The sequence below is a fragment of the Anomaloglossus baeobatrachus genome, chromosome 4, assembly GCF_048569485.1.
Source record: "Anomaloglossus baeobatrachus isolate aAnoBae1 chromosome 4, aAnoBae1.hap1, whole genome shotgun sequence".
Lineage (NCBI taxonomy): Eukaryota > Metazoa > Chordata > Amphibia > Anura > Aromobatidae > Anomaloglossus > Anomaloglossus baeobatrachus.
Genome location: NC_134356.1, coordinates 618,021,063 through 618,043,395, shown reverse-complemented (window position 1 = coordinate 618,043,395; position 22,333 = coordinate 618,021,063). Strand labels below are relative to the sequence as shown.

Here is a 22,333-nt window from a genome sequence, read left to right as displayed (position 1 = left end):
CATATCATTGCATTTCTGTATGCAAGGTGTCGATTCATATTGAATTGATGATGCCCTACAGTTTTTTTCTCTTGTTCCATTTTCGAGATAAAAATGCTAACTCCGTTGTTTTCCACCAGGTGGCGCTATAGGTGGTTTCATTGTGTAGCGCATGGCTACTTTACTATACCTAGACACCACTTCTATGCCTATAGCTGCCGCCGTTCTCAAGTTAATGGCGGTGGACAGGATATGGGTGGACACACTGTATAGGTGTTCCTGCTGTGTAATGGCCGTGTCTGACTGTACAAGGACATGGTCTGTTCATACCACAGCTCCTGGGCCTGGATGGACACAAAAGGGTATAAACACATTACAGCTGGAGATCGCAAAATATTCTTTTTTGAGGGAAATACTTTACCTCACAGAATTATCTACGATCCCGTGCTGTAATGTCTGTACACTCTTTTCCTTCCTCCCCTGCCCAGGAGCTTTGGTATGATCAGACCATGTCCCTGTACGGTCAGACACTGCCATTACACAGTACACAGCAGGGACACATACATAAGATTATCTCAGCACAGGAACATTTTTTTTCTTTAAACACGTCCAATTGTGGAAATTATTATTATTGTTAATAATAATAATAATAATAATAATATTATTTTATTATTATTATTATTATTATTAGATCAGTTCATTAAAATCAACTTTGAAATTAACTTTGTGGGAAAACCCCTTTAAGGAGGACCTGTCACCAGATCAAAAGCGGGCAGGTTTTGCCCTTATTTCATTCCCACTGCTTTCCTGAATATTCGGATTTTTTCTTTCTTAAAATCCCCCATACGGTTCCACAGATATGAGCCTCTTTATTCGGGGCAGATATTTCTGGTCTTTAAGGGAAGGCGTGGCTCAGCATATGCTCTGGGGGCATGACTATGGCTGCTCTGCATAATATTCTGTTGGACACACCCTTTTTGTAAAGACCATATACATGAGCATTAAATATAAAGGCCCGTATCTCTGGCATTGTATGGCGGATTTTAAAAAGAAAAAAAAAATGAAATATTCAAGGGAGCGCCAGGAATAAAATAAAAGCAAAAACTGGCCACTTTGTCACGCTAGGTGCGGGGCAGTACCAAACCAGCGGGAAAACTTAAGGGAAGAGGACTCCTGTGTCTAGGGAAGGGGGAGATGGTGACCCCTGACCGAACCTACTGCTGGTTCCTGGGATCCCTCACCATCCTAGATAGGTTCTGCACCTATGCACTGAGCCAGATACCTGACCCTAGGTATCTCTAGTGCTGGGCCCTAAATAGGAAACTAGTGGGATGAGCTCTTCATCAACCCCACTAAACGCTACAGGAAGACACAAGGAGGAAAATGCATGAATTACCTATCCACAGATGACACAGGCAGGAGTTCAGTAAAGCTTCAGTGACGATAACACAGATGAGAGCAAGCCACCTGCTTGCAACCAGAACTAGAATGAACTGAATAATATCACCAGCACCAGTCCAGGAAAGATGGGAGTATTTAAGCACCAAGATAATGCTGATGCTCAGCAGCTGGGTGGAAGGCAAGCTCCTGCTGGGTCTTAAAGGGGGAGAGATGAAAATGTAGCAGGAAAGATACCTTGTACAATGAGTACTGACAGCAGGAACAATAGAAAGTCAAGGAGCATTTTGCACAGCCAAACGCTGTGACCTTATATTGCCATAAACCAAATGACTGTCTGTCACCCGTGACACACTTTTGACCTGATGAGAAGTCCCTTTAAAGGGGGTTGTCCGGGCTATTGATACTGATGACCTATTTTTTGGACAGATACTCAATATCCGATTGGTTGGGGCCTGACACCAGTACCCCCAGAGATCAGCTATTATCTACTCTTGAATGAGAGCAGATTTGCAGCGGCCACTACACAGCGTACAGAGCTGTTTACAGCTAATTACAGCTCATTGATTGGCCTGCTGGCTATATAACAGTCGGTGACCAGGAAAATGCCCACAGGAAAATTGCCCACAGGAAAAATGCCCACATGAATATTGCCCATAGGAAAAATGCCCACATGGAAAATTGCCCACATGGAAAATTGCCCACACGGAAAGTTGCCCACACGGAAAATTGCCCACACGGAAAATTGCCCACACGGAAAATTGCACACATGCAAAATTTCCCACACAGAAAATTGCCAATTGCAGCATCAGAAAGTTTCAGATCTATGATATTTGAGGTGCAAGGTGAGGATGTTCACATGATATGTGAAAAATGTCCACAGAAAATTGCCAAGACATGAATGCCCACTAGGATTGGGGACCATGTAACTCAGGATGGGAACATATATACCAGGATGGAGACAACGTGGACCATACATACCAGGATGAGGACCTTATATACCAGCATTGGGTCATATACACCAGGATGACGACATATTCACCAGGATGATGGGCATATATACCAGGACGGAGGACATTACTACATAATGAAGGGGGAGGGGAGGCAGTTCATAAGTCTTGATAGAAGTTAGAACACTACAAGGGCCCGTACATGTGAGAACATGTGTGAGTGGGGGAGGGGGGGGGCAGGTCCAAATTTCACATTGGGGCCCATTGGACTCTAGTTACACCACTGCAAAAACATATCATACATTCCCAGCACGAACACAAGGTGGTACAAGCGACAGAGTCTCACCTCTCTGCTGTGCCTTTGGGGCTTTCAGGACCAGCTATGGCTACTTTCACAATTGCATTGTTTGGCATCCGTCACAATGCGTTGTGTGACGCATGTGACGGATGCGTTGTAAATAATGTGATAATAAAGGCAACAGATTCCTGTGAAATAACACATTGTGTTAGTTTTCTTTAGCCGAGAGAGAGAGAGTCCCCATCATCACCGCACACACACAGGCACTACCACCCTCATCATCACCGCACACACACAGGCACTATCACCCTCATCATCACCGCACACACACAGGCACTACCACCCTCATCATCACCGCACACATGCAGGCACTACCGCCCCGATCATCACCGCACACACCGCGGCACTACCGCCCCCATCATCACCGCCCACACACAGGCACTACCGTCCCTATCATCACAGCACACACCGTCACTACCGCCCCCATCATCACCGCACACAGCGGCACTACCGCCCCCATCATCACCGCACACACCACAGCACTACCGCCCCATCATCACCGCACACACCACAGCACTACCGCCCCCATCGTCACCACACACACGCAGGCACTACCGCCCCCATCATTAATGCACACACCAGCACTACCTCAGTGACATCCCCGCTGACAGCGCGATTCACTTCAGTTGCTGTGTGGAGCTGACAGAGAGCGGTAATGGTCTGTGGCCGCTCCTGTCAGCTTCATGTAGCAGAGCTGAAAGCGTCATGGGACCTCTGTGGATCACGTCGGATCTGGAGGGGTATTTGGGGATTTTAATAAAGTGGTGAAAAAGGGTGTATTTTTGCCTTTTATTTCAAATAAAGGATTTTTTTGGGTGTATGTGTTTATTTACTTTCACTTACAGGTTAATCATGGGGGGTTTCTCATCGACGCCTGCCATGATTAACCTAGGACTTAGTGGCAGCTATGGGTTGCAATTAACTCCTAATTACCCCGATTGCCACCGCACCAGGGCAATTTGGGATGAGCCGGGTAGAGTCCCGGGACTGTCGCATCTAATGGATGCAGCAATTTCGAGCGGCTGCTGGCTGATATTTTTAGGCTGGGTGGCTCCCCATAACGTGGGGCTCCCCATCCTGAGAATACCAGCCTTCAGCCGTGTGGCTTTACCTTGGCTGGTATCAAAATTGGGGGGGACCGCACGCCGTTTTTTTTAAATTATTTATTTATTTATTGTACTGCATGTTATAGACCCGCCCACTAGCAGCTGTGATTGGTTGCAGTGAGACAGCTGTCACTCAGCGTGGGGGCGCATCTGACTGCAACCAATCATAGGCACCGGTGGGCGGGGGAAGCAGGGAATACGAGATGGAATAAGCGGCCGACATTTTCAAAAGAGAAGCCACCAGAGCATGGTGACAGCTGTGCAGCGCCGCGCCCATGATTGGGGAGTATGAGAGAGGGGGTGAGAGGGAGAGACTGACCAACAGAGAGCAGGAGTGATTTTAAACAATTTAGATCGTTCTGCTAGACATGCTGAGCATGTGTGACGCCCTGGATTAGCCAGGTAGTCACAGGTAGGTCCTTGCACAAACACCTTCCCCTAAAAAGGTACCAGCAGCCAACCTTAAAACCCTGAGTCACCCCTCTCAGGACTTGACGTTCACACCCGGGGGGTGGAGCCAGGTGGTTGGCCACGCCCACCGAGGAGTTCGGAGAGCCTGAGGCGGGAACAACAGAGAATTCAGTGACAGGAGTGGAGGAGAGTGGTAGCAAAGTGTGCACATCTGTCAGGGATCTGGGTTGGAGCCCGGATACCCTGTGGCCAGGAGGCAGATGGTGGTGACCGCCTACAGGAGCAGGGATTACAGCCGGTGGAACCGTAAGGAACCAGGACTGGGTAGTGGCCCGCCGGTACCGAACCGAGGAACCGATTGGAAACCAGAGCACCAGGAGGGGTACTCAGACCCAGTACGAGGCCCAGAAGCCACTGGACCGAGTTGAATTCACTGATTGGGGTCTGGACTTTAGGTCCTTTCCCACCCAAGACCCGACTGAAGACAACAGCCCAACCAGAGGGATAGAAAGCCACCGCCCAGGCATCGAGATCCCACGGGCCAGCGTCTGCGGGCAAACGGGCTCTACTGGCACACACAAAGCTGGGGAGCGGACTACTGTTGCTCAGGCATAGGAGTCACTATTCTACTAAAAGTGAGGTGCAGGAGAAAGGCGGATACCACCAACCTGAAAAAAGGGGAGAAGCGCAACCGCCTGCGGGCATCGTCCACCATCTTGTTTGGTTTACCAGAGACTCCAGTGTGTCTGTAATAGTGAGTACAACAGTTCCCTCGGGCCGCGCACCGCATCGCACCAACAAGCCAGCACGCATCCCCCCTCCTCAGCACCCTCGGGCCCCCGGGACCATCACCCCCTTACCACGGAGGGGTCAACACCAAGCTGCGCAACACCATCCCCGGGAGCCTAGTCAACGGCAGCGGTGGTGTCCATCCATTCACCACAACCCGTGGGTGGCGTCACGAACTTAACCCCCAAAAACAGCCTCGGCCGTGAACCTCCCCACTGAACACCACCCCTCACGTAGCGTCAGCATCCCTTCAGAGTGACGTGACCCCTGGGTCCGGGAGGAGCTCGAGCCACCCACCGATGAGCCCGGATCCGAGCGTCTCGGCAGCCGGCCAAGCCCCGGGGCGGTACATATGCTCAGTAGAATGTGATGGAATCCATCAGCGGATTCCGCTGCTTAGCGCATAGCGGCGGTATCCGCCACCATAGACGATCATTAGACACTTTGGCGGATTCCAACGGAATCCGCCAAGGTGAGTTGTTTTAACGACACCAAAAACGCTACATGCTGCGTTCCCTCCTCCCGGTGCTCAGTCAAAATAACGACTCAGTGTCGGCCAGCGGATGAAACGCAGACACTGCGTCACAGTGCGTTGTCAATATAAGTCTATGGAGAATATTTTCCATAGTGGCGGATTGCGATGAACGCAAGTGTGAAAGTACCCTATCTCTGCCAGCAGCACCCTGTTTTTGGTGGGCTCCGCTGAGATGATAATGTATTAGATGTGACCTGCTGTCACATGTAACTCAACAGATAATACAGTGATACTTTTGTGAGTACAGATAGTAGTGATTGCTCCTCTGGATCACACTGCTGCTGGTTCTGCATGTGCTGCTGGCTCTGCATGTGCTGCTGGTTCTGCATGTGCTGCTGGTTCTGCATGTGCTGCTGGCTCTGCATGTGCTGCTGGTTCTGCATGTGCTGCTGGTTCTGCATGTGCTGCTGGTTCTGCATGTGCTGCTGGCTCTGCATGTGCTGCTGGTTCTGCATGTGCTGCTGGCTCTGCATGTGCTGCTGGCTCTGCATGTGCTGCTGGTTCTGCATGTGCTGCTGGTTCTGCATGTGCTGCTGGTTCTGCATGTGCTGCTGTTTTGGGCTGGTGGAAGGAGTAAGGCAGAATCAGTGAGATTAGAACAGTCTGTATCTATCTATTGCTGATAATGACAGACTGCTACAAACCACAGATCTTCAGCATTTTTGCAGTTTTGCACTAGGTCAACTGTAAATCACAAGTTGACCTATAATGTTAACATCCTCACCTTGCACCTCAAATATCATAGATCTGAAACTTTGTGATGCTGCAATTGGCGATTTTCCGTGTGGGCAATTTTCCGTGTGGGCAATTTTCCGTGTGGGCAATTTTTTGTGTGGGCAATATGTGGGCAATTTTCCGTGTGGGCAATTCTCCATGTGGGCAATTTTCCATGTGGGCATTTTTCCTGTGGGCAATTTTCCTGTGGGCATTTTTCAGGGAACCATAACAGTCAACCGATATAATTGTAATGATGACCCTGCTGCAGTTAGTGGCTAGTCCACAAGGTGGCGCCAAAGTACAAGCAGTCAGGGAAGACACAAAGATCTAAGCAGGATCCAGAGATGGGGAGTCATACAATGTGGGATCGGTGCACAGGAGATCTCGTCAGGACAGAGGGAAAAGCAGGGGCAATCGTCAGAGGGCAAGCCGAGGTCGATACATGGAGAGGAAACGTCAGGACAATGGAAGAGCAAAAACAACGTCAGAAGGCAGGCCGGGATCAATACACAGGGAGATCAAGTCAATAAGTAGGGGAGAGGGTCAAAACACCGGGACAGAATGGACGGAAACTGGGACTGAGACGGAGGGGTGACACGGAGGGGTCAAGGTAGATGGACACAGGTGGTAGTGGGACAAGATCAGAGAGACAAGCAAAGCTAGGGAAGAGTACTTGCCGAGAATACGGAAATATCACTGGCGGCGCTGCAGCAGGATTGGCTCCGTAATAAAGCGGAGGCGGAGACGAAATCAAGGCCCGGAGGAACCCCTCCCCCAAGTTCAGAGAGAGGCCGAAAATCCAGAGAGGACCAAGAGGGTAAGCCAGCTCTGCAGGAAGCCAGCCTACAGAGCAAATGCGTGAAACCGGCCCTGCTGGATGATGGGTCTGCAGAGCATGGTCATCACATTGATATTGATGATCTATCCCCTAAACATAGATCATCAATATCTTATGCCCAGACAACTCCTTTAAGAAGCATCTTGAGAACAGATAATTATCAGAAGGAGTTAAATAAACCTATGGCTGGCGGCTCGGCATTCCTCAGACTGATTCAGAGGCATTCGCAGTAACTGAATCAAGCTTCTCCCCCAAAAATAATCCCGGTATAAACACTACAGACTGTAATTCACGTAAATGTCATCTCTGAGGGTCAGCACCCTTTCAGGTCTGCATTGCTCCTAATAGTACTATTCCATGATGAGGAATGATATACCTCAGTGCTGTTTACAAGATATATCACATCCATCTGTTATTGCGTTCTCTCACCTCCAGCACAATCTCCTGCCTCAGCCTGCAAGACATAAATATATCAGTGACTCAGATGAGCTCATTCTGGAAGACGAACTGCAGAGGATCCGGCTGGAGGGCGCCACCGACGTGCAGATGTTTGTGACCGGTGAGTGTCCTTATCTCTGGAATATTTAAAGGGAACCTGTCAGGTGTAATATGCATCCAGCACCACGAGCAGTTCTGGGTGTATATTTCTAATCCCTGCCTAACCGTCCCTGTATCTAGTAGCATAGATAAAGGGATCTTTAGAAAAGGTATTTCTAAAGATCCTTTATGATATGCTAATGAGGCCAGGGACTAGTCCCAAGGGCCTTAGTTCCCTTGGCTAGTCGTCACCTTAGCATGTAAGCATGACCCTATGGGTGTGCTAATATGCTAATTAATGCACAGCGTCAGAGGCATGGTCGCTCTCACTGCTCTCTGCTGCCACCGTGCCCGAAGGTGGATTTTGGCTCAGTGTATATGATCAGAAGTCCCAGATTTCTAGTCATGCACACTATGAAGTTGGGTGTACGCGTCCCGGCTTCAAACTGGTGTAGTGTACATGACCAGAAGTGCTGGGGATGTTTTGATTGTGCGCACTGAGCCAAAAACCAGAGGTGAGCCCGACCATGCCTCTGACGCTGTGCATTCATTAGCATGTTAGCAGGCCCCAGTGGGCATGCTTACATGTTAAGGGGGCCGACTAGCCAAGGGAAATAACCCCTTGCGACTAGTCCTGCACTCATTAACAAATCATAGAATATTAGAGTTGGAATAGACCTCCTGGGTCATCTAGTCCAACCCCCTGCTCAAATGATAAAAAATGTTTAGAAATACTTTTTCTAAAGATCTGTTTTTCTATGCTACTAGATGCAGGGATTAGAAAAATGCACCCAGAACTGCTTGTGGTTCTGAGTGCAAATTGGACCTGACAGGTTCCCTTTAAAGGGGGTTCTGCTATCTGCAGGATTGGTGGAAGAGCAGCCATTTGGACTCCCCTTCATACTAAGAACAGGCGTCCTTATTTGCAGCTGCCTCCCTCTCGCCTATCGATCCCCTTCCATACCCATATTCCTTGTGTTCTCCTAGGTGCGGTGATAGTCGTCCTCGGTGAAGAAGGCGATGCTGGAAAGTTCACCGTAGAAGATTTCTGCTTGACTTCCCTTCCCTCACAGGCCCCTCTTCCAGATTTGGAAGAAGACAGGTAGGTCCACCGATTTCTAAATCTGCATTTATTCAGGTAGCAGCTAGCAGTTTTTTTGCTGATCGATGGTTTTTAATATTTCTTTTAAAATCAGACCATGCAAAACCACAATTATTTTGCTGCCAAACCCTACATGGAATGTGTTGTAGAAACTCGCTGAGAAATTTCCTCTGGCTTCTTCCATAGTTCTTTATTGGTGTAATAGTCATATAGTTCAAGAAAATAAGTAGTCAATAGATCCAAAAAACTATCAAATACTGGATCAGGACCTTGGTAAAGACTCCTTTCGCTGGGTTGGTGAATGCTTCGTAATCTTCTGGGATAAGGCCCCTTTACACACTGCAACATCACTAGTGATATTGATGTAACGTCACCGGTTTTGTGACGTAATAGCGACCTCCCCAGCAACAGCGACCTGGCCCCCGCTATGAGGTCACTGATCGCTATAAATCTTTCAGGAACATTGTTTGGTACTTTGTTTCCCGCTGCGCAGCATGCATCGGTGTGTTTGACACCATTACAACGACATCGTTAGCGACTTAGACCCAGCGTTCCCTTTCAAATAGCTGCTTTGACACGTCCTCAACGACCAGCTAGGTCGTTTTGCAGGTCCATATCGCTGCTGCGTCGTTGGCCAGATCTGCCTGCTTGACAACTCACCAGAGACTTTCCAGCAATCCCGGCCAGGTCGGGATCGCTAGAATGTCTCTGTGTGTAAAGGGGCCTATAAACACTGTGATGTGTGGGGACAATCCACTTATAATAATAGGACTTTAGTTTTGGGAAAAGACAAAGAAAAACTTTCTTGTGAGGGATTTGCAAATGAGTATGTATGTAATTGAAGGCACATGCCTGCTGCGCTCTGATCTGGTGGTATAATAGGTTCAGTAACTCACGGGTGGGGGGGGCACGTATGTCTGTAAACCAGAGAGGAGGAGAAAACTCCTGTCACCGTAGGATCTTCTCTGAAATGCAAACTAAAAGCTGATTGGTTGTTTATCATAGTCCATCTATACACGGGGAGCGCCGACCCCATGGATTGTAAAAAAACAACTACTAGCGTGCGGTTATTTAATCATCCAACCATGTCTATGTACAAATGATTTGCCAAAATAGATCTAATATTGCTTAAAAGTGGGAAAACGTCCCATATTCACTCATCCCACACAATTCATATGTTCATATATTTTTTCCAATTTAAGTCAGTGTTCTGGATTTGATTTCCGTCTATGTTTGGTCAGGTTTTTACAATCTGTGATTTTTTTTTCACTAAATAAAAATGAAAAACCCTTTTCTTCCCTTTGCAATTTTAAAAACGGACATACACGGGTTTCATAAGGATTGCATCTGTATGATGTTTGTATTTCTTCGGCGCTCCATTGGGAGACCCAGACGATTGGGTGTATAGCACTGCCTCCGGAGGTCACACAAAGCATTACACTAAAAAGTGTAAGGCCCCTCCCCTTCTGGCTATACACCCCCAGTGGGATCACTGGCTCACCAGTTTTCTGCTTTGTGCGAAGGAGGTCAGACATCCACGCATAGCTCCACTGTTTAGTCAGCAGTAGCTGCTGACTCTATCGGATGGAAGAAAAGAGGGCCCATATAGGGCCCCCAGCATGCTCCCTTCTCACCCCACTTGCGGTTTGTAAGGTTGAGGTACCCATTGCGGGTACGGAGGCTGGAGCCCACATGCTGCTTTCCTTCCCCATCCCCCTGAGGGGCTCTGTGGAAGTGGGATCTTACCGGCCCCCAAACCCTGAGGCCGAGCTCCATCCACAGACCCAGAGACCCTGCTGGAGGAGCTGAGTACAGTCAGGGACAAGGCCCTGCAACGTTCAGGTACTCTGTGTCCCCGCACAGACAGGCCACGCACACTCCAGGCTTGCTGGGTGTGCTAGTGCGCCGGGGGCACTAGCGCTGCGCGCTCGGGTTAGAGTCACTGCAGCTTAGCTGAGTGATTTTATGTCTTGGGAACTACCGCGCCGGCCGCTCCGGGAGCGGCGGCGCGGCTGGGACTTGTAGTGCGCCGGGGACTCGCGCTGCCCGCGCTTTTACGGCGGCAGCGCTCATAAATCTAGTCCCCGGCTTTTGCGGCCTAGCTCTGCTTCGTTCCCGCCCCCACCCTGTCAATCAGGGAAAGGGAGAGACGCTGTTCTATAGTCAGCGCCGAGGGCTGGAGTCTTATTTACATACTCCAGCCCTCTCACTGGGCACAGTGGGGACGCAAGTTTCCCGCTCTTGGTCTCAACACGCCCAGGGCCCGCCCCTCTCCACAGGACGCCGGCAGCCATTCCTGCATGCAGTCTGGCTGGAGAACGGACACAGGCTCTGGGGGACTCAGACAAGGGACTCTGGCGACCACACACCCGCGTTTATGCGGGCGGTAAGCTGCACATAAGTGCTGGCCCCACTAGTGCCACAGTGTTATTTGGTGCATTTTTTCCCTGTACCATATATATTTATATTGCACTGTACAGTCGCTTCTTGGCTTATACCCTACATTGCTCTGAGGAGACAACAACATGTCATCCGCAAAACGCAAGGGTGCCAAGGCACAGGCGGTATGCACTGCTTGTGCCGCATGTGGGGCTAATCTACCGGCAGGTTCCAATGACCCCCATTGTGTGCAATGTTCAATCCCTGTGCCACTTCGGCAGCCAGAGTCTATGGTAGTAGTGGCCCAGGCAGAGACGCCTGTGAACCCTGCCCCGGTGACGGGGACAGAATTTGCAGTTTTTGCTGATAAGATGTCTGTGACTATGACAAAAATCCTGGAAACCTTGCAGTCCAGGCCAGTTTCTCAGACCATGGACACTGCTGTGTCTATGCTCCCCGGTCCCCCTCAGTTGGAACTAATCCGTACTTCAAGGGGGTCCCAGGCATCACAGGCTGAAGACTCTGACTCGGATGACAGTCCCAGGCAGCCTAAGCGGGCTCGCTGGGAAAGACCCTCGCCGTCATCACACTGGTCAGGGTCTCAGCGAGACGAGGCTCTGTATGAGGAGACAGAGGTGGGTGATCAGGAATCTAATCCTGACACCGCTCTCAATCTAGATACCCCTGATGGTGACGCTATGGTAAATGACCTTATAGCGGCCATCAATAGACTGTTGGATATTTCTCCCCCAGCCCCTTCAGCAGAGGAGGCAGCTGCACAGCAGGAGAAGTTCCATTTCCGGTATCCGAAGCGTAAATTGAGTACTTTTCTGGACCACTCTGACTTCAGAGAATCAGTCCAGAAACATCATGCTTATCCAGATAAGCGTTTCTCCAAACGTCTTAAGGATACACGTTATCCCTTTCCCCCTGACGTGTTCAAACGCTGGACCAAGTGTCCAAAGGTGGACCCCCCAATCTCCAGGCTTGCGGCTAGATCCATAGTTGCAGTGGAAGATGGGGCTTCACTTAAAGATGCCAATGACAGACAGATGGACCTTTGGTTAAAGTCTGTCTATGAAGCTATTGGCGCGTCGTTTGCTCCAGCATTCGCGGCCGTGTGGGCACTCCAAGCTATTTCAGCTGGCCTGGCACAGGTGGACTCTATCATACGTCCAGCAGTGCCGCGAGTAGCGTCCCTAACCTCGCAAATGTCTGCGTTTGCGACTTACGCTATCAACGCTGTCCTGGACTCTACGAGCCGTACCTCAATGGCGTCTGCCAACTCTGTGGTTTTGCGCAGAGCCTTGTGGTTAAAGGAATGGAAAGCAGATTCTGCTTCCAAGAAATGTTTAACCAGCTTGCCACTATCTGGAGACAGACTGTTTGGTGAGCAATTGGCTGAGATCATTAAACAGTCCAAGGGTAAGGACTCCTCCTTACCCCAGCCCAGATCGAGCAAACCTCAACAGAGGAAGTGGCAGTCGAGGTTTCGGTCCTTTCGAGGCTCCAGCAAGACCCAATTCTCCTCGTCCAAAGGGACTCAGAAGGAGCAAAGGAGCTCAGATTCCTGGCGGGCTCATTCACGCCCCAAGAAAGCAACCGGAGGAACCGCTTCCAAGGCGGCTGCCTCATGACTTTCGGCCTCATCCCTCCGCATCCTCGGTCGGTGGCAGGCTCTCCCGCTTTTGCGACATTTGGCTGCCACAGGTCAAAGACCGGTGGGTAGCAGACATTTTCTCTCACGGGTACAGGATAGAATTCAGTTCTCATCCTCCGCCTCGGTTCTTCAGAACCTCCCCACATCCCGACCGAGCAAATGCCCTTCTGCAGGCGGTGTGCTCACTAAGAGCAGAAGGAGTGGTGATCCCTGTTCCTCTGCAGGAACAAGGACAAGGTTTTTACTCCAATCTCTTCGTGGTTCCAAAAAAGGACGGCTCGTTCCGTCCTGTTCTGGACCTAAAACTGCTCAACAAGCATGTGAACGCCAGGCGGTTCCGGATGGAATCCCTCCGCTCCGTCATTGCCTCAATGTCTCAAGGAGATTTCCTTGCATCAATAGACATCAAAGATGCTTATCTCCACGTGCCGATTGCTACAGAGCACCAACGTTTTTTTACGTTTCGTGATAGGAGACGACCATCTCCAGTTCGTAGCTCTGCCATTTGGTCTGGCGACAGCCCCACGGGTTTTCACCAAGGTCATGGCGGCAGTGGTAGCAGTCTTGCATTCTCAGGGACATTCGGTGATTCCTTACTTAGACGATCTACTTGTCAAAGCACCCTCTCAAGAGGCATGCCAACACAGCCTGAATGTTGCGCTGGAGACTCTCCAGACTTTCGGGTGGATCATCAACTTTTCAAAGTCAAACCTGGCACCGACTCAATCACTAACGTATCTTGGCATGGAGTTTCATACTCTCTCAGCGATAGTGAAGCTTCCGCTGGACAAGCAGCGGTCACTACAGACAGGGGTGCAGTCTCTCCTTCAGGGTCAGTCGCACCCCTTAAGGCGCCTCATGCACTTCCTAGGGAAGATGGTGGCAGCAATGGAGGCAGTCCCGTTCGCGCAGTTTCATCTGCGCCCACTTCAATGGGACATTCTCCGCCAATGGGACGGGAAGACAACTTCCCTAGACAGGACAGTCTCCCTTTCTCAGATGACCAAGGACTCTCTGCAATGGTGGCTTCTTCCCACCTCATTATCACAGGGAAGATCATTCCTGCCCCCATCCTGGGCAGTGGTCACGACAGACGCGAGTCTGTCAGGGTGGGGAGCAGTTTTTCTCCACCACAGGGCTCAAGGGACGTGGACTCAGCAGGAGTCCACCCTTCAGATCAATGTTCTGGAAATCAGGGCAGTGTATCTTGCCCTATTAGCCTTCCAGCAGTGGCTGGAAGGAAAGCAGATCCGAATTCAGTCGGACAACTCCACAGCGGTGGCATACATCAACCACCAAGGAGGGACACGCAGTCGGCAAGCCTTCCAGGAAGTCAGGCGGATTCTGATGTGGGTGAAGGAAAGAGCATCCACCATATCCGCAGTTCACATCCCGGGCGTAGAAAACTGGGAAGCAGACTTCCTCAGTCGCCAGGGCATGGACGCAGGGGAATGGTCCCTTCACCCGGACGTGTTTCAGGAAATCTGCCGCCGCTGGGGGGTGCCGGACGTCGACCTAATGGCGTCTCGGCACAACAACAAGGTCCCGACCTTCATAGCGCGGTCTCGCGATCAAAGAGCTCTAGCGGCAGACGCCTTAGTGCAAGATTGGTCGCAGTTCCGGCTCCCTTATGTGTTTCCACCTCTGGCACTCTTGCCCAGAGTGTTACGCAAGATCAGATCCGATTGCGGCCGCGTCATACTCGTCGCCCCAGACTGGCCGAGGAGGTCGTGGTACCCGGATCTGTGGCATCTCACGGTCGGCCAACCGTGGGCACTACCAGACCGACCAGACTTACTGTCCCAAGGGCCGTTTTTCCATCGGAATTCTGCGGCCCTGAACCTGACTGTGTGGCCATTGAGTCCTGGATCCTAGCGTCTTCAGGATTATCCCAAGGGGTCGTTGCCACCATGAGACAGGCTAGGAAGCCCACGTCTGCTAAGATCTACCACAGAACGTGGAAGATATTCTTATCCTGGTGCTCTGCACAAGGAGTATCCCCCTGGCCATTCGCGTTACCTGTCTTTCTTTCCTTCCTGCAATCTGGGTTGGAAAAGGGCTTGTCGCTCGGCTCCCTTAAAGGGCAAGTCTCGGCACTATCCGTGTTTTTTCAGAAGCGTCTAGCGCGACTTTCTAAGGTGCGCACGTTCCTGCAGGGGGTGTGTCATATCGTACCTCCGTACAGGAGGCCGTTAGATCCGTGGGATCTAAACAAGGTCCTTGTTGCTCTCCAGAAGCCGCCTTTCGAGCCCCTGAGGGATGTGTCACTTTCTCGACTCTCACAGAAAGTGGCATTTCTGGTAGCGGTCACGTCTCTTCGGAGAGTGTCTGAACTAGCAGCGCTGTCATCCAAAGCTCCTTTCCTGGTGTTCCACCAGGACAAGGTTGTGCTGCGCCCCATTCAGGAGTTTCTCCCTAAGGTGGTATCCTCTTTTCACCTTAATCAGGATATCTCCTTGCCTTCCTTTTATCCGCATGCAGTTCATCGGTATGAAAAGGATCTACATTTGTTGGATCTGGTGAGAGCACTCAGAATCTACATTTCCCGCACGGCGCCCCTGCGCCGCTCGGATGCACTCTTTGTCCTTGTCGCTGGTAAGCGCAAAGGGTCGCAGGCTTCAAAAGCCACCCTGGCTCGATGGATCAAAGAACCAATTCTTGAAGCCTACCGTTCTGCTGGGCTTCCGGTTCCATCAGGGCTGAAGGCCCATTCTGCCAGAGCCGTGGGTGCGTCCTGGGCATTACGACACCAGGCTACGGCTCAACAGGTGTGCCAGGCAGCTACCTGGTCGAGTCTGCACACTTTCACCAAACATTATCAGGTGCATACCTATGCTTCGGCGGACGCCAGCCTAGGTAGAAGAGTCCTGCAGGCGGCAGTTGCCTCCCCGTAGGGGAGGGCTGTCTTTGCAGCTCTAACATGAGGTATTTCTTTACCCACCCAGGGACAGCTTTTGGACGTCCCAATCGTCTGGGTCTCCCAATGGAGCGCCGAAGAAGAAGGGAATTTTGTTACTTACCGTAAATTCCTTTTCTTCTAGCTCCTATTGGGAGACCCAGCACCCGCCCTGTTGTCCTTCGGGATTTTTGGTTGTTTTTCGGGTACACATGTTGTTCATGTTGAACGGTTTTCAGTTCTCCGACGTTTCTTCGGAGTGAATTTGTTTAAACCAGTTATTGGCTTTCCTCCTTCTTGCTTTTGCACTAAAACTGGTGAGCCAGTGATCCCACTGGGGGTGTATAGCCAGAAGGGGAGGGGCCTTACACTTTTTAGTGTAATGCTTTGTGTGACCTCCGGAGGCAGTGCTATACACCCAATCGTCTGGGTCTCCCAATAGGAGCTAGAAGAAAAGGAATTTACGGTAAGTAACAAAATTCCCTTCTTTTTACAGACCCATAGATGTGAATGGGTGATTTTTTTTCAAAGAAAATATATATATATTTTTTTAACCATTTACTTGCGAGGTTAGTAATGGAGGTGTCTGATAGACGTCCACCTATTATTAACCTCTAGACTCGATGTCAGTTGTCAATTCACAAATGACATATCCCATTATCTATTACCCCGATTGCAACTGCATCTGGACAATCGTGAAGAGCCAGGGCGAAGCGCCAGATTTGTTGCATCTAGTGGCTGCACCATTTCTGAACCAGTTGCAGGCTGCTATTTTTAGGCTGGGAAGGGCCAAATAACTACGGGCCTTCCCACCCTGATAGTACAAGCCCCCAGCTGTCTTTACCTTGGCTGGTTATTAAAAATAGGGGGACCTAACTCTGTGTTGTTTTTTGTTGTTTTTTTTTTTAATTCTTTTTATACTAATACATCTGACTGCAACCAATCACAGACACTGGCACAAAGGGGGGCGCGGAAGAAGGAGGAATATTAATTTAGTTTAACAAGCAGTGAAGAAAAGAGACTGACTTTTTTGTCTTATCTTCAAGGAAACAGGGTATGTATAATTACCCTGCTCTTAACCCCATTTTGTTTCCTTTTGCAGCTCCCAAGCCCTTACTAAGACAATTTTTCAGTCATTTTTCAGCACCGATGTTCCGGGTTATCATTGATTTGTATGGGGGTTTGTTGTCCTGGGTCAAGTCTGGTTGCCGAACCAAACTTATTTCTTCGGCGCTCCATTGGGAGACCCAGACGATTGGGTGTATAGCACTGCCTCCGGAGGCCACACAAAGCAATTACACTAAAAAGTGTAAGGCCCCTCCCCTTCTGGCTATACACCCCCAGTGGGATCACTGGCTCACCAGTTTTCTGCTTTGTGCGAAGGAGGTCAGACATCCACGCATAGCTCCACTGTTTAGTCAGCAGTAGCTGCTGACTATATCGGATGGAAGAAAAGAGGGCCCATATGGGGCCCCCAGCATGCTCCCTTCTTACCCCACTTGTGGTTTGTAAGGTTGAGGTACCCATTGCGGGTACGGAGGCTGGAGCCCACATGCTGTTTTCCTTCCCCATCCCCCTGAGGGGCTCTGAGGAAGTGGGATCTTACCGGCCACCAAGCCCTGAGGCCGGGCTCCATCCACAGACCCATAGAACCTGCTGGATGTGGAGCGGGAGTGCCGTTCAGGGACAAGGCCCTGCAACTTTCAGGTACTCTGTGTCCCCGTATGGCAGGCCACGCACACCCCCAGGCTTGCTGGGTGTGCTAGTGCGCCGGGGACTGTAGCGCTGTGCGCTTGGCTTATAGTCCCCGCAGATTACTGGGGGACTTTATGTGTGTGGATCGCCGCGCCGACCGCCCCTGGAGCGGCGGCGCAGCTGCGACTTGTAGTGCGCCGGGGACGCGCCGACCGCGCTTTTACGGCGGTGGCGCTTCTAACTTTAGTCCCCGGCTTTTGCGGCCTAGCTCCGCTTCGTTAACGCCCCCCACCCTGTCAATCAGGGTAGGGGAGAGACGTTGTTCAATCGGCAGCGCCGAGGGCTGGAGCACGATTTACATGCTCCAGCCCTCTCACTGAGCACAGTAGGACACAGGCTTCGCGCTTTTTCTCTGTGCATGCCCTAGGCCCGCCCCCAGGCTTGCAGCTCCCCAGGACGCCGGCAGCCATTATACACATGCAGTCTGGCTGGAGAACGGACGCAGGCTCTGGGGGACCCAGGCTAGGGGTTTCTGGCGACCACACACCCGCGCTAAGCGGGCGGTAAGCAGCACATACGTGCGGCCCCACTAGTGCCACAGTGTTATATTTTTCGCTGTACCATAGACACTGCTGTGTCTAGATATATTTATATACTGCACTGTAAGGTCGCTTCTTGGCTGTACACCCTATATTGCTTGAGGAGACAACAGCATGTCATCCGCCAAACGCAAGGGTGCCAAGGCACGGGCTGTATACACTGCTTGTACAGCATGTGGGGCTAATCTACCAGCAGGCTCCAACGACCCTCATTGTGTGCCATGTTCAGTCCCAGTGGCACTTCGTCAGCCAGAGCCTATTGTGGTGGTAGCCCAGGCAGAGGCGCCTGTGAACCCTGCCCCGGTGACGGGGACAGAATTTGCAGTCTTTGCTGATAAAATGTCTGTGACTATGACAAAAATCCTGGAGACCTTGCAGTCCAGGCCAGTTGCTCAGACCATAGACACTGCTGTGTCTATGTTCCCCGGTCCCCCTCAGTTGGAACTAATCCGTACTTCAAGGGGGTCCCAGGCATCACAGGCTGAGGGCTCTGACTCTGATGACAGTCCCAGTCCGCCTAAGCGAGCTCGCTGGGAGAGACCCTCCACGTCATCACGCGGATCAGGGTCTCAGCGAGAAGGGTCCCTATATGAGGGTTCAGAGGTGGGTGATCAGGAGTCTTGTCCTGACGCCGCACTCAATTTGGATGCGCCAGATGGTGACGCCATGGTAAATGACCTTATAGAGGCCATCAATAGGCTGTTGGATATTTCTCCCCCAGCCCCTTCTGCAGAGGAGGCAGCTGCACAGCAGGAGAAATTCCATTTTCTGTATCCCAAGCGTAAATTGAATACTTTTCTGGACCACTCTGACTTCAGAGAATCCATCCAGAAACACAATACTTATCCGGACAAGCGTTTTTCTAAACGCCTTAAGGATACACGTTATCCTTTTCCCCCTGACGTGGTCAAACGCTGGACCCAGTGTCCAAAAGTGGACCCTCCAATATCCAGGCTTGCAGCTAGATCCATAGTTGCAGTGGAGGATGGGGCTTCACTTAAAGATGCCAATGACAGACAGATGGACCTTTGGTTAAAATCTGTCTATGAAGCTATCGGCGCGTCGTTTGCTCCAGCATTCGCAGCCGTGTGGGCGCTCCAAGCTATTTCAGCTGGTCTGGCACAGGTGGACTCTCTCATACGTCCAGCAGTGCCGCAAGTGGCGTCCCTAACTACGCAAATGTCTGCGTTTGCGACCTACGCTATCAATGCGGTACTGGACTCTACGAGCCGTACCTCAATGGCATCCGCCAACTCTGTAGTTTTGCGCAGAGCCTTGTGGTTAAAGGAATGGAAAGCAGATTCTGCTTCTAAAAAATGTTTAACCAGCTTGCCATTATCTGGAGACAGACTGTTTGGTGAGCAATTGGCGGAAATCATTAAACAGTCCAAAGGTAAGGACTCCTCCTTACCCCAGCCCAGATCAAGCAAACCTCCACAGAGGAAGTGGCAGTCAAAGTTTCGGTCCTTTCGAGGCTCGGGCAAGCCCCAATTCTCCTCGTCCAAAGGGACTCAGAAAGAGCAAAGGAGCTCTGATTCCTGGCGGGCTCACTCACGCCCCAAGAAAGCAACCGGAGGTACCGCTTCCAAGGCGGCTGCCTCATGACTTTCGGCCGCCTCCCTCCGCATCCTCGGTCGGTGGCAGGCTCTCTCGCTTTTGCGACATTTGGCTGCCACAGGTCAAAGACCGGTGGGTAACAGACATTTTGTCTCACGGGTACAGGATAGAGTTCAGTACTCGGCCTCCGTCTCGGTTCTTCAGAACTTCCCCACATCCCGACCGAGCAGATGCCCTTCTGCAGGCGGTGAATTCTCTAAGAGCAGAAGGAGTGGTGGTCCCTGTTCCTCTTCAGGAACGAGGTCAAGGTTTTTACTCCAATCTCTTTGTGGTGCCAAAAAAGGACGGCTCATTCCGTCCTGTTCTGGACCTAAAACTGCTCAACAAGCATGTGAACGCCAGGCGGTTCCGGATGGAATCCCTCCGCTCAGTCATTGCCTCAATGTCTCAAGGAGATTTCCTAGCATCAATAGACATCAAAGATGCTTATCTCCACGTGCCGATTGCTACAGAGCACCAACGTTTTTCTACGCTTCGTGATAGGAGACGACCATCTTCAGTTCGTAGCTCTGCCATTTGGTCTGGCGACAGCCCCACGGGTGTTCACCAAGGTCATGGCGGCAGTGGTAGCAGTCTTGCACTCTCAGGGACACTCTGTGATCCCTTACTTGGACGATCTACTTGTCAAGGCACCCTCTCAGGAGGCATGCCAACTCAGCCTGAATGTTGCACTGGAGACTCTCCAGACGTTCGGGTGGATCGTCAACTTCTCAAAGTCAAATCTGTCACCGACCCAATCACTAACGTATCTTGGCATGGAGTTTCATACTCTCTCAGCGATAGTGAAGCTTCCGCTGGACAAGCAGAGGTCACTACAGACTGGGGTGCAGGCTCTCCTTCAAAGTCAGTCGCACTCCTTAAGACGCCTCATGCACTTCCTCGGGAAGATGGTGGCGGCAATGGAAGCGGTTCCGTTTGCGCAGTTTCATCTGCGCCCACTTCAATGGGACATTCTCCGCCAATGGGACGGGAAGTCAACATCCCTGGACAGGAAAGTCTCCCTTTCCCAGACGGCCAAGGACTCTCTGCAGTGGTGGCTTCTTCCCACCTCATTATCACAGGGAAGATCCTTCCTACCACCGTCTTGGGCGGTGGTCACGACAGACGCGAGTCTGTCAGGGTGGGGAGCAGTTTTTCTCCACCACAGGGCTCAGGGTACGTGGACTCAGCAGGAGTCCACCCTGCAGATCAATGTTCTGGAAATCAGAGCAGTGTATCTTGCCCTACTAGCCTTCCAGCAGTGGCTGGAAGGAAGGCAGATCCGAATTCAGTCGGACAACTCCACAGCGGTGGCATACATCAACCACCAAGGGGGGACACGCAGTCGGCAAGCCTTCCAGGAAGTCCGGCAGATTCTGATGTGGGTGGAAGCCACGGCCTCCACCATATCCGCAGTTCACATCCCCGGCGTAGAAAACTGGGAAGCAGACTTCCTCAGTCGCCAGGGCATGGACGCAGGGGAATGGTCCCTTCACCCAGACGTGTTTCAGGAAATCTGTCACCGATGGGGAAGGCCGGACGTCGACCTTATGGCGTCCCGGCACAACAACAAGGTCCCAACCTTCATGGCACGGTCTCGCGATCAAAGAGCGCTGGCGGCAGACGCCCTAGTGCAAGATTGGTCGCAGTTCCGGCTCCCTTATGTGTTTCCACCTCTGGCACTCTTGCCCAGAGTGCTACGCAAGATCAGATCCGATTGCAGCCGCGTCATACTCGTCGCCCCAGACTGGCCGAGGAGGGCGTGGTATCCGGATCTGTGGCAGCTCACGGTCGGCCAACCGTGGGCACTACCAGACCGACCAGACTTACTGTCCCAAGGGCCGTTTTTCCATCGGAATTCTGCGGCCCTGAACCTGACTGTGTGGCCATTGAGTCCTGGATCCTAGCGTCTTCAGGATTGTCCCAAGGGGTCGTTGCCACCATGAGACAGGCTAGGAAGCCCACGTCCGTTAAGATCTACCACAGAACGTGGAGGATATTCTTATCCTGGTGCTCTGCTCAGGGAGTGTCTCCCTGGCCATTTGCATTGCCTACCTTTCTTTCTTTCCTGCAATCTGGGTTAGAAAAAGGTTTGTCGCTCGGCTCCCTTAAAGGTCAGGTCTCGGCGCTATCCGTCTTTTTTCAGAGGCGTTTGGCACGCCTTCCTAAGGTGCGCACGTTCCTACAGGGGGTTTGCCATATCGTACCCCCGTACAAGCGGCCGTTAGATCCATGGGATCTGAACAGGGTACTAGTTGCCCTCCAGAAGCCGCCCTTCGAGCCTCTGAGGGAGGTTTCGCTTTCTAGACTATCACAGAAAGTGGCTTTTCTGGTAGCGATCACATCTCTTCGGAGAGTGTCTGAGCTGGCAGCGCTATCATCCAAGGCTCCCTTCCTGGTCTTCCACCAGGACAAGGTAGTGCTGCGCCCCATTCAGGAGTTTCTCCCGAAGGTGGTATCCTCTTTTCATCTTAATCAGGATATCTCTTTGCCTTCGTTTTGTCCTCATGCAGTTCATCGGTATGAGAAGGATTTACATTTGTTGGATCTGGTGAGAGCACTCAGAATCTACATTTCCCGCACGGCGCCCTTGCGCCGTTCGGATGCACTCTTTGTCCTTGTCGCTGGTAAGCGCAAAGGGTCGCAGGCTTCTAAGGCCACCCTGGCTCGATGGATCAAAGAACCAATTCTTGAAGCCTACCGTTCTGCTGGGCTTCCGGTTCCATCAGGGCTGAAGGCCCATTCTACCAGAGCCGTGGGTGCGTCCTGGGCATTGCGACACCAGGCT

The 22,333-nt window shown here is 51.3% G+C and overlaps 1 protein-coding gene across 1 annotated transcript in view; it reads left to right on the top strand.

Moving 5' to 3' along the window:
• Window positions 1-22,333, top strand: part of POLD2 (DNA polymerase delta 2, accessory subunit) — a 73,471-nt gene that overhangs the window by 28,981 nt on the left and 22,157 nt on the right. Inside the window, exons 4-5 of the mRNA XM_075342956.1 lie at window positions 7,517-7,640; window positions 8,606-8,720. Of these exons, the coding sequence (XP_075199071.1) occupies window positions 7,517-7,640; window positions 8,606-8,720 (239 nt within the window). The remainder of the gene's footprint in view (window positions 1-7,516; window positions 7,641-8,605; window positions 8,721-22,333) is intronic.